This window comes from Hemitrygon akajei, chromosome 27, assembly GCF_048418815.1.
Source record: "Hemitrygon akajei chromosome 27, sHemAka1.3, whole genome shotgun sequence".
NCBI classification, from domain to species: Eukaryota; Metazoa; Chordata; class Chondrichthyes; order Myliobatiformes; family Dasyatidae; genus Hemitrygon; species Hemitrygon akajei.
The window spans coordinates 34,700,079-34,713,442 of NC_133150.1; the positions used below are offsets into that span (position 1 = coordinate 34,700,079).

General features: G+C 37.0%; 1 protein-coding gene across 9 annotated transcripts in view; it reads left to right on the forward strand.

Annotated features, from left to right (window-relative positions):
* Positions 1–3,278, forward strand: part of LOC140717248 (uncharacterized) — a 108,305-nt gene extending 105,027 nt beyond the window's left edge. For all 9 annotated transcript variants that reach the window (XR_012096499.1, XR_012096501.1, XM_073030613.1 and 6 more), the window contains one exon: positions 875–3,278. Coding sequence is in view for 7 of the 9 variants with exons in the window: in XM_073030613.1 (XP_072886714.1) it covers positions 916–1,017 (102 nt within the window). In the remaining 2 variants the exon portion in view is untranslated. The remainder of the gene's footprint in view (positions 1–874) is intronic.
* The last annotated feature ends 10,086 nt before the right edge of the window (positions 3,279–13,364 follow it).

Consider the following 13,364-nt stretch of genomic DNA (forward strand, 5'->3'; position numbering starts at 1 on the left):
CATCTTGAACTCAAGCATTTATATTACATTAATATTTCTCAGTTCCATCACTAACACTGCGTTTGTTATGATGAACAATTACATAATGGAATGGCAGGACAAGATGATTTCAATTTCCATATTCTTTTTGATGTGTTTTAGAAGGGTATTTATGAGTTTTTACCACCTAGTGAAAGTAGTCAGTGGCAGGGTATAGGTGGCTATGCTTAATATAATAGATATTGTATAGAAATCTATACAATAGATTTGTGATCAGCTTGGGACTATCTTATACATTTGCCAAACATTTTAAGTTCATTTCCATAATTTGCCTTGGTGAAATTTGTACTTACATCCATTGTTACACATCCACTGTTACTCAGTAGATGTGCAATAAGAAATTTCAGAATCTAGATTACTGAGGCAAATCTGAATATTTGCAGCAGGAAACTCAAGTTCCAGGACATGGATCAGAGATGAGATTCTGACCTTGGGTTGCTAATACAACACAGGAATATGGCACTTCCATACATGTTTAGTTGTGTGCTTTGATTACAGCTGTGGATATTGGCCTGTGGAAGCTCATCCTTATAAAAGCATGAGTGAAATTAAATCAATTAAACATATAGAATGCTTTCTTCTTTGAAGTAGGATAGAAATTTACTAAAATCACCAGAAGCAGAAATATTCTTTTACATAAATTACAGAGATGTTGTGTATAGAAATGATTCTACTTCTCAATGTTGTAGAACGTGATATTAAATTTTAAAGAGAGAAAAGTTTAGGACAATCCACCTGTAATTTACAGGATTTCATTCGTAATCTTACCTCACTATTTCCCAGAGTACTATCTAAATGTCTCAATTCCTGAAGGCACTATTTATTTATTTTTCAGATCTACGTCTTGTTGATACCATGCACCGATTCGCATAGGCGATGCCCCAGTTCACATTTGCCTGTTTCTGTGGACTCCATGGCCTCTGCAATTCTAAAGAAAAAAAAGAAAAACATGGCTCGGAACGGGAAACATCTGTGTAAAAATGGACTAAGGATTATGGTATACTCAGCCTGTCCCCAATGGGGCAATTGCATTGCTTGGAATCCAACGTGATGCTGTAACCCCAAATGAACAAACAAATCATCAGTGGTACAAGATTGTCAAATGCAGTCTAGTCCATCTAGAGAGTAAAGCCTTTGTCCTGCAGACCAATTGGAGGATGCATTAGCAACCTCTAGGAATGGGTCAAGCTACAAGTTATATCATGATTACATGATTTACATAGACAAAAGAATCACCACAAATTTTATTCAAAATGGGTTTACCATTCTCTCTAATTCTATTGATCCATGTCTTTATAATTGACACTGCAAGATATCCAAAATGTTTTGCATAGAATACAGGCGATGCTAAACTTTCGCTGGCATCTTAAAAATCCTTTTAGAATATTTGAGTGAGGAGATGGATGAGGGCACGGAATAGAGAGTTTATGTTGCTGCTCTAACAATCCAAAGGCTTGGATTAACAACCTGCACACATCATAACCTGGAAAATATACGCTTCGATAATTAAATAAAATCTGGAATAAATGGCATCCACAATGACAATCATGAACATAGCAGACTGTTGTAAAAATCCACCCAATTCATTAACGTCTCAAGTTAAAATAAACCTGTGACTTATATAACTGACAAAACAAGTGCTTGACTCTTAACTGCTCTTGAAATAGCCTACTAAGAAAATTGATTGTACCAAATTTGTACTGTGGTGGTAAAGAAATGCTGTACTTTGCCAGCAAACATCCAGAGAACATTAAGTTACTGTGAGTGCTAGTCAACATCGTGAAGAAATCCAATATACCTGTACCAGCAATATTCAATTGTCATCAAGGAATGAGCTATATATATGCTTGTTCCCTCTGAAATGAAGAGCTGTGATAGAGAACAGTACATAATCATGATCAATTGGCAAATCAGCAAAGAGGTTCCCTCCCTGCAGCAACTGAAAATGCTTAAATAAAATTGAGTCAAGTTTTTGTTAACATCTCATCTTTTCTGCTACTTGTAGAACTGTCCAGAAGACAAACATTTAATCCCAGGAGCTTTGCCAAGTTTTCTGGACATTTAATGCAGACATTGTCAGACTGCACCATTAAATGTTTTAGTCTAGTCAATTATTGTAATGATGTATTGAGGCTTTGACACGATCTTGAGGTTCAAATTGATTATTATTGTTCAAGCATCATATCTAGAAGGAATTAAAATATCATTAAAACTGACACTACCACCACATGCCTCCCATCTGTACCCTTGATTATATTAGCTTTTAATTCAGCAACACTCTTATCTCCAAATGAACTAAGCAAGTTATACCAGTGAGCTTTAGTTCTTCCCCCAGTTTCCTCATCCTGTTAACATCTGATTTTTGAAACTAACATAAAATCTTTTTCGTTTGTTTGTTTTTTTTGCTTATGCAATGTTTTTATAAGCTGGCAAACAGATTCCCTAATCAGTATTCGTCAAATTCGGCAAATATCATTTGCTATATTGGAATAGACTGTAGTGCTGGCTGTACATATACTTCTCATCTCTTATGAGCTTGACAGTCCGTAAGTATCTATGTTACCTGAGGAGCTGAAAATCTAGTTCAACAGAATCATAAATTATTATAAGTAAATTGATTCTCTTAAGTGAGGAATTCTAATATATTACTTTTTCTTAGAGGTTGATTGGAAAGTCTTATGTGAAGCGCAAACATTGGCAAAGATCAGTTGGCACATTTCTCTGTTGTAAAATCTGTAATTTGAGGTTTTTAAGAGAAAAAAAATAATTTAAGAAATAAAAAAACATCTAACAGGAAGCAAATTGTTCCACCCATTTCATATTTCTGGGATTATTACTTTTGTGGTATGTAAAACCTTTACCTCTTCTTTTTTGACACTATTCCTCTCCACTCCCACTCCTTGACAAGTGGAATAAAGCCAAATCTGATACTATTGTCACCTTATGCAAGATGGAATATGCAAGGAAAAGTTTGCTCTAGTGTTTAAAGGGATTTATTTACAAAAAATGGTAACTTAATATGTAATGATGACTATTTTGCATCAGATTATTTGTTTAATTTCTCAGCTGTTACACAAAATTGGCAATTCTGTTTGAATCTTGGCTTTTGCCCAAGAGTACCAAGGCTAACTATGGTGCACCATTTGGTAATGCTGAGATTAAGATAAATTAAAGAGTTGTACTGCTTGTTTTGTCCTGGATATAATAGTAATACAGTGCTATAAAGCTTTCCAACAATGCATGTTTCCTACATCCAGTCTTTTTGAATATCTTTATAAACAAGTATGTTTCAATGCATTATTACACTCAACTTGACACCACTCCCCAATCAGATCATAGTTTTAACTAAAAAACATAAGATAAAGAACACAATAATAATGAAAACACAATAAATACATAAGATTGCTTATATACATAGATACATAGTATGTCCATAAAATGATACTAGGCACAGTAGTGTCTGTACATAAGGTAACTGACAGGAAATAATAAAATAGTGGTGGTTGGGGATGTGGAGGGGTAGGTTAGTGGGTAGAGTGTTGATCAGCTATACTGCTTGGGGAAAGTTAACTGTTTTTAATTCTGGTAGTCCTGGCATAGATGCTACATAGCCTTCTCCATGATGGGAGTGAGACAAACAGTCCATGAGTGGAGTAAGTAGAATCCTTCATGATGTTACTGGCCCTTTTCTAGCACCTTTCTGTATACATCTCCTTGATGGCAGGTAGGCTAGTGCCAGTGACGCATTGGGCAGTTTTCACTTCCGGTTGTTTAACCTTTCTGTCTGCTGCAGTGCAGTTTCCATATCATGAAATGATGCAGCTTGTTAGGATGCTCTCTACTGTGCATCTGTAGAAAGACGTGAGTATAGATGTGCGTAGTCCAGCTCTCTTCAGCCTCCTCAGAAAGCAGAGATGTTAGTGAACTTTTCTGATTGTGTAGAATGGGTTCTGGAACCAATAGAAGTTGTGCAAGATGTGCACTCCCAGGAGCTTGAATCTGCTCACATATATTGGTTACTAAGCATATTGGTGAGTGTTCAATGTGGCAGGAATGGAGTCATTGATAAGTGCCATAACCAGCCATTCAAAGCTGGTTGGCATCAGAGCCACGGGGTGGTAGTTGTTTAGTTCTGAAAGTGTAGAGTTCTTTGGTACAGAGTGATGGTGGCTGATTTGCAGCATGTGAGGACAGCAGGCTGGATGAGTGAAGTATTAAAATGTTCGTGAAGACATCTGCGAGCTGGTGTGGATACTCGGGATGTTGTCTGGCCCGGCTGCCTTTCAGGGGTTCACTCTCTGCGGAGCTCTTGTCACATCTATTGCTGTTACAGACAGTGACTGCTCATCAGGGAGGGAGGTATCTTTCATGGCTGGCAGTGTGTTGCATGCCACTAAGTTATTTAGAGCATCAGGGAGGGAGGCGTCACTGGCACAGTAACACCTCCCTCCCTGACACAAATAAACAATACATGTGTAACGCATACATATGTAGTATGACATGAATGTAGATTTCCCGGTTATTAACTACAAGTGTGTTTCTCCTCAAAAATAAACAATGGTGATAATATCACAGTTGTTAATCATAGAGTATGGATGTCATTCCATAGCAACAGCATACTGAAGAATAACAAATTTACAGCTTCAGCTGCATGTATGCCTTCTCCAATTAAAAGAAAAGATTCAACTATCACCAAATGTAACGTTATTACTGGTGTGGCTTTATAATCAATTGGCCTAATAACACTGGAATACTACATGCAGCTTCAGTCAAGGACTTCAATTTCCCTGAATTGAGAGGATTGCATAACCTCTCAGAGACCCATCCAAATGCCTCGTGTTGAGATCTTTAATAAATCCTTAACTTGCTGCAAAAGAAATAGAAATTTTTATTACAATGAAGAACTGGTTATTCAAATGTACAATTCTGATGGGAACTTGTCCAATCATACAAGAGAGAAAGTTTGCATAGTGTAAATAAATATACATTTTAATATATTTTAATTTTAACGTAATTTTAATAAGATATTCTTATTCCATACAATTGTTTTACCTATACAATATGTGCTTATGTTACCTAGCATTATATTTCTAGTTTACAGTAATTGATGGAAGGAGATACAATTACAAAATATATACTGAAAATATTTAAACTGTCAAAACATGTCCCAATAACTAATAGCCTGCCATAATGTAGTCGAACATGTATCTCTCAGAGGACAGAATTGGATGAGACAGGATGTACATTTGTACTTACATTGGGGCAGTTCAGCAGAATGGCCAAAATTACAGCCTGGTTCATCAAACCAGGGGAAATAGGAAGAAGACTGACTTTACAATATCACAGGTTAGTTCTTACGATTACTCAAACAACATATTAATATAATCTTCAAGTCGGTTACTATTCCCAGTTCTTAAACAATTCCAGTATTTTATGCCATCCAATGTCTTGTGTTGAAATTTATCCCAATAACCTTGAACATTCAACTTGTAAACATGACCTCCTTTGACATACATGTGAACATCTCATGTGTAAAGTTACTAATATGGATATGTACTGGTTTTAAAACTAATTATTTTCCAAAGGCACATTAATAGTTCCAACTGGTCTAAATATCTGATCCTCATTCAATCTATGATGGATATGGTAGGACATGTTGGGTATTATTTGGCCAAAAACAGGTGAGATCTTCATAGAATTACATAGCAATTCCAAAAATATATATAATTTCAGACACTAAGTGACAAATAGGGAATCTAGAAATAGAAGGTGATTCAAAAACAAAGAAAAATTTAAAAGACAATCAATAAAAAATTAAAACCACAAATATTTTGGAAATATTGATGATGAAAAAGATGTTTAATTTTCCAGGTACATTCATTTCCAGATGCTGATAGAGATGCTATCTACTACTGTTATTTAGAGGAAACCAAGTTTTATAATATCTTGGTTCATAAATTGCACTCTAGTGAGGAAAAGTACCATTTAAAAATCATCATGTAGAGTGATAAATATCAATGTTGTTAATCTGAATTAACTTATTTTTTGCAATACTGTATATATACACAATACAAAGTACTCCAGTACTATACAAGGAGATAATTCAGTTATTGCAACCATAAGGTCCAACTTGCTCTCAAATGCATTTATCAGTTCAGCGAAGTACAGGTATAACAATCCTATTTGCTGTACACAACATTAACTACTACTTCATTAAACTTATTGTTTTGCTCCTACAGCAAAAAATAATAAAATTTAGAGTTATATTGTCACCAAAAATATGCAAAGAATGTTATCTTTGTATCAAGGAATTGTATTGGAGGAAGGTTATTGGATCTCAGTTTAAAAATACCAACAATACAATACAATACAATACCAAATGGCAAAGTTTCAAAGTTAATTGTTGCAATTGCTTGCAGCAGTTGCATCATTATAATTAAAATATATAGTGTTTTGTTAATTTCCTTTGATAAATCTCTCCACTATAGATCCTAGCCAGCTTGCATACTGTGGTGACAGTGCCCTCCTCAGGCTAAGAGAATTTCCTCCTGTATTTTTGGTCTTTTCCAAGACAGAGAATTACAAATTCAGTCTACTTCAAAAGAATAAAACTTCCAATTTTCTTGCATGCAATGCACATGGAGGACAACCAGCTTTTGCTCTAACAATTGATTTACAAACACAAATTGTAAAGTTATTTTATGAAATAAACACAGGGAAAGGGCATATTGGAGAAAAAGCAGTAGAATTTGAAGCCTTAACATAATATGCATTATCACAGTAGTAAATAAGAGTGGACAGGGTACATGCAGAAGATATATTTTGAATATTTTATGTAACTGGCCTCCTGAATTTAATAGTTAAGAGGATATACAAGACTAATAAAACAATTATAATGACAAACAAGAGAAACTCTGCAGATGCTGGAAATCCAAGCAGCTCACACAAAATGCTGGAGGAACTCAGCAGGTCAAGCAGCACCTATGGAAAAGAGTACAGTCGATGTTATGGGCCGAGACCCTTCATCAGGACTGAAGAACAAAAGATGAGGAGTCAGAGTTAGAAGGTATGACTAGGGGAGGAAGAAGCACAAGGTGATAGGTGAAAACGGGAAGGAAGGGGGAGAGGTGAAGTAAAGAGCTGGGCAGTTGATTGGTGAAAGTGATACAGGGTTGGAGAAGGGGGAATCTGATAGGAGAGGACAGAAGGCCATGGAAGAAAGAAAAAGAGGAGGAGCACCAGAGGGAGGTGATGAGCAGGTAAGGAGATAAGGTGAGAGAGGGAAAAAGGGATGGGGAAGTAGGGGAGCATTACCAGAAGTTCGAGAAATCGGTATTCATGCCATCAGGTTGGAGGCTTCCCAGATGGAATTTAAGGTGTTGCTCCTCCAACCTGAGTATGGCCTCATCACAACAGCAGAGGAAGACATGGACTGACATGTGAGAATGGGAATGGGAAGTGGAATTAAAATGGGTGGCGTCTTTTCTGCTGGATAGAGCGTAGGTGCTTGGTGAAGCACCTACACCAGGTCTCACTGATAGACAAACAGCCACACCGCAAGGACCAGATATAGTAGATGACCCCAGCAGACTCACAGGTGAAGTGTCGCCACCTGGAAGGACTGTTTGGGGCCCTGAATGGTAATGAGGGAGAAGGTGTAGGGACAGGTGTGGTACTTATTCCGCTTGCAAGGATAAATGCCAGGAGGAAGATCAGTGGGGAGGGACGAATGAACAAGGGAGCTGCTTAGGGAGTGATCTCTGCAGAGAGCAGCAAGTGGGGGTTGGGGGGAGGGAAAGATGTACATGGTTGTGGGATCCCGTTGGAGATGGCGAAAGTTACAGAGAATTATGTGCTGGACATGGAGGCTGGTGGGATGGTAGGTGAAAACAAAAGCAACCCTATCCCTAGTGGGGTGGTGGGAGAATAGATGAGGGCAGATGTGTGCAAAATGGAAGGAAGAGATGCGGTTAAGGGCAATGTTAATGATGGAGCAAGGGAAGCCCCTTTCTTTGTAGAAGAAGGACATCTTCTTTGTTCTGGAATGAAAAGCCTCAACCTGAGAGCAGATGCGGTGGAGACGGAGGAATTAACAGAAAGCCTTTTTTTGCAAGTAACAGGGTGGGAAGAGGTATAGTCCGTATAGCCGTGAGAGTCAGTGGGTTTATAGTAGATATCAGTAGATAAGATAGAGGCAGGGAGATCGAGAAAGGGGAGGGAAGTGTCAGAAATGGACCGGGTAAATTTGAGGGCAGGGCGGAAGTTGGAAGCAAAGTTGATAAAGACGACAAGCTCCACATGGGTGCAGGAAGCAGCACCAATACAGTATTTGTTGTGGTGTAGGAAAAGTTGGAGAGTGACACCAGTGTAGGCTTGGAACATAGACTGTTCCACTTAGCCGACAAAACAGTAGGCAAAGCTGGGAGCCATGCTAGTACCCATGGCCACACCTTTTGTTTGAAGGAAGTGGGAGGAGCCAAGGGAGAAATTATCGAGAGTGATGACAAGTTCTGCCAGAGTGGTGGTGGAGGGTATTGTGTCCAGAAAGTAATGGACAACTTTGAGGCCTTCCTGGTGGGTGATGGAAGTGTATAAGGACTGGACATCCATAGTGAAAATAAGATGCTCAGGGCCAGGGAATGTGAAATCACTGAAAGGATCAAGAGCATGTGAAGTGTCAAGGATTAGGTAAGAAGGGACTGAACCGGGGGTATAAAACTTTAAGGTTTATCATAATGAGCTTACAATTCATTTTACATATTCGCAAAGTACTTCCAGAGCCAGTTAATGACTATTATCAATGCAATAACCTGCCAAGTTATGAACAGAGAACTACCAAGAGTAACAGTTAGTTAAATAACCAGATAAACTTACTGGCCAAGAGCAGGAGTTCAGTGCTTTTCCTAAAGTTCTCTCTACTGTCTTAATAATTTGAAATCAGTTGTTTACTTCATATATTCTCTCTTTTGTCTAAACAAGTGATCTACTTTCCTAGCTTCCTGGGTTAAAAACTGGCCTATACAGAAAGATCTAGTGCCAGGAATGATCATGGCTGATTTAAGAAAATACTGCCCAAAAGGAATGTAATGCCAACTAATTCAACATACTAGAAGAGTGAATCTGAAGAACTGTGTGTGAAAGATTTTGATTGCAATGAGATTTACAGGATTGTTTGAAATGTAAATGCGGAGAAAGACTTCAATAAAATCAAATATGTTTAAGCAGAAAGACTAAAAACATTTCTTGCATCTCATCCTCATTTAGACAATATCCAATTTTCATTCTATTTACAACAGTGATAATGGGTAGTTATATTCAATGGAAACAACTCAGCTTTTTGTAACATTTTAAGCAAATATATTCTGCCAATATATTCATTGATATCTCTCACCATTGTCACATATTTGAGTTGACACTGGAGGATACAGGTATTTGGCAAAATAGCCTGAGATCACATTGGAAAAATGTCAGCAATCACATTGGAATGTGATGTTTAAAAGGATGCTACAAATAGATACAATAGCAACATTCAAATGATTAGACAAAACCTGAAGAGGACTTAAAAAGAGAAAGACCTAGAAATCACGTCATCTTGCATATTCCAACCAAAACAACAGGCATAAAAGGCTTCATTCTGTACCATGGCTAGATGATAAAAGATCTGAGGATGGCTGCAGCATTGAAGTCCTATAAAATATATTATTACACCGAAATAATTCACCATCCAAAACTTACATAGAACAATGCATCACAGTACAGGCCCTTTGATTCAACGTTGTGCCAACCTACTCCAAGAGCAATCTAACCCCTCCCTCTCACATAGCTCTTAATTTTTCTACCATCCATGTGCTTTCATCGAGTTTCATTCTGGATGGCTTTGCATTTGAAATAGATACTGACTAGAGTCACACATACGAATGCTGGAGGAACTCAGCAGGTCAGGTAGCATCTCTGGAAAGGAATAAACTGTCAACATTTCAGACCTAGCCCCTTCACCAGGACTGGAAAGGAAGGGAGAAGAAGCCCCCTTTCTTAATAGGAATAAGATTTCTTATTAATTCTTAATAAGAATGGGAGCTTCTTCCCAAAACATCAACCGTTTATTCCTTTCCACTGATGTTGCCTGACCTGCTGAGTTCCTCCAGTATTTTTTATGTAGCTTTGGATTTCCAACATCTGCAGAATCCCCTGTGTTTCTGAGTAAAGAGTCTTGATTTACATAGATGGAATAATTCAGAATCAGATTCATTTATTTTTCACATATACATAGAAGCATACAGGAAATGTGTCATTTCCATTAACAACCAACACAACTAAGGATATGCTAGGGCTAGGCCGCAAGTGTAGCCACACATTCTGGTGCCAACATAGCATACCTGCAACATTCAGGCCAACACAAGTAACAACAACAGCAACAAAAACAAAACAACAGCAAAATAACTCCTTTTTCTCCCTACCACCCCACACACATACACACACACACCACCACCACCACCACCACCACCACCCCCCCAGGAGAGGCCGCCTCTTGGCAGTCTCCAACAAACTCATGGACATCAGGCCTCCAATTTCCCCAGTGGACTCGCAAACTCAGACCCAGTACTTCAGACACTGGGCCTCGATTTCCAGATTCGCTGACTTCAGTCTTCAATTAATAAATAAAGCATGCTTTTAATTCAAAGAGCTGATGATTTTCATTCATTTTTAAGAAAGAAGAGAAGCTGCTTAATTCTGTTGGATTTGAGGTGACCTTTAACTCAGTGCAACACTTAGACCATAAGATCATAAGACTTAAGACATTGGGGAAGAATTAGACCATTCGGCCAAGCGAGTTAGCTCTGACATGCTTTGATTTATTATCCCTCTCAACTCCATTCTCCTGCCTTCTTCCCATAACGTTTGAAATCCTGACTAATCAAAAAGCCATCAACCTCTACTTTAAATATACCCATTGACTTGGCCTCCACAGCCATCTGTGGTAATAAATTCCACAGATTCACTACTCTCTAGGTAAAGAAATTCCCCCTCATCTTTGCTCTTAAGGGAAATCCCTCTATTCTGAGGCTGTGTTCTCTGGTCCTAGACTCCCGGACTATACGAAACATCCTCCCCACATCTAGGTCTTTAAAAATTCTGTAAGTTTCAATGAGATAACCCTTCCTTCTTCTAAACTCCAGCAAGTACAGGCCCAGAGCCCTAAAACACTCCTCATACATTAACCCATGTAGTCAGCAGAGTGAGGTTATCCAATGTGCGCTTAAAGAATGTTATCACCAGTACATACAATGAAAGATAGGTTGGTCAAAAGCTTTAAATAATTTAAACCAAATCTAATATCTAAATAATTGCAAGACTTGTGCAAACTAATCTTCTGACTAATATTTTAAAATTCAGACATATCAAATTTTCAACATCCAATCATATTAATTTCTAATACAAAAAAACTGCACACACTAGTATTTCAAGTTATCCCACAAATCAATCATCTGAAAAATACTTGTTGCAATGAGTAATTTCTTTTATGCATCTGACTACCGTGAACTGAAATGCCCCACCTGTAAAAGCTAATGAAAGATTTAAAAGTAACATTAAAAAAGAACTTCTGGACTATGAAGAGAAAAATTATAATGGAATTCATAAGATACACTTTCAGAGCCTCTGCACTACCTTGACTTTAACTTTACCACTACATTGTTTCTGTCAGGGATCGAACTGAAATCACCTCTCATACAGTATTTTAAACATGGCTAAGAATCAAATTCAGGAAATAGGAACTAATTTTTTTTAATATTTTAATACATAATAAAAACACACTTTTTACATACAGTAGCTAGCCTTTTCTGCTGATATTTTTAATTCTAGATGGACTGATCTTCGGTACATAGCATACTTAATTAACAACCTTTTAAATATACTTAAATTAATTATAAAAAAATTCTGAGGCCTTATTTAATTCAGATCTAATGCATAAAGTACACCTACAACATTCAAAGCATTTCAATGCTGAATTAAAAAGTAAAATACTTTTGTATAACTTTTGGCTATTGGCAATTAGTCAAAGAACAAATGTGTAAGTAATGCTGACAAGTAACAGTGGTACCATTAATCTCACCATTATGTTGTGAGAAAAATCTGGCCCACTCATTGATATGCAGTTTCAAAACCTATAACAAAGCAGTTGGCTTAAAAAAGAAACCAAATTATATTTTACCAGAATTGTCATTGGTGAAAAGAATTTGAAATAAAAAGGTAACACCGTTGTAACCATCTGAAGATGACATGCCATTTGTTTTACATTTGTGGTTTGGCATACAAAATGTTTTTTGTATTTTGTCCTCAAAACTAAAAGATAAGAGAGACAAATTGCTGTCTTCGATTGAATGCATTTGTTATTTATGTCTTGTAGTTGAATGATAAATCAATGCAGTGCTGAATGAACATTTAATACATATTGTAGCATGTTTAAATGTACTGATGGATTAAATATCTCTGATTCCATTATGCTATAAACAAATCAGTAAAGTAATTGCTCATGCTTGCTATCTGTTGGAAGCCACAATATCTTGCCAGTTCCAGGTATCTATTTGTACTTTATTTAAAACAATGGCAACAGCCGTACACTGATGCTAATAAAGACCAATGCGGCAAAATTTGTTTCCATTATTTCAACCCAAACTATGCTAGCATAGGGAAAGTACTAACTTTCCCATAGACCAAAAGAGCTATAAACATGTTCAATACTATATTTATCACACTGCTAAATATTAGTTTTTCTTAAAATTTAAAACTATAACACTAAAAATACACAAGAAAATCAATTAAATACATTCAAACACATTTATTAATTCAATTAAGAAATGTAAACTACCCAGATTAACCTGCGGTAAATTCAGAGTACTGTTTTCTATACTGAGTAACTGTTGAGAAGTTGCAAGACCTTTGTTCTCCAGCTGTAGGGTTCAATAGGAATATGCATAGGTTACGGCTGCAGAGAGGTCTCTTGGGAATATGATTTCCATCAGAAAACTAGGAAATAGCACCATCAGGTGCCCCCAAAAATAATTCAGCATATTCAGTCTAGTTCATCCTACATACAGATTAATTTTACGCTCAAATATTGAGGGAGTCACTGCCAAGAAATTAAACACCTTGTTTGGCAGGATACAATAAATGATAAAAGAACATAATCGCATTCCAAGTTAAAAATTAAACTTAAAAACCGATCACCATTTCCAAATACCAGTACCTGTCATTTCAACTTACTCACTTGTAACTGCTAGATAATAACCCACTATTTTAAATGTAAATTACTATAGTTCATTGTC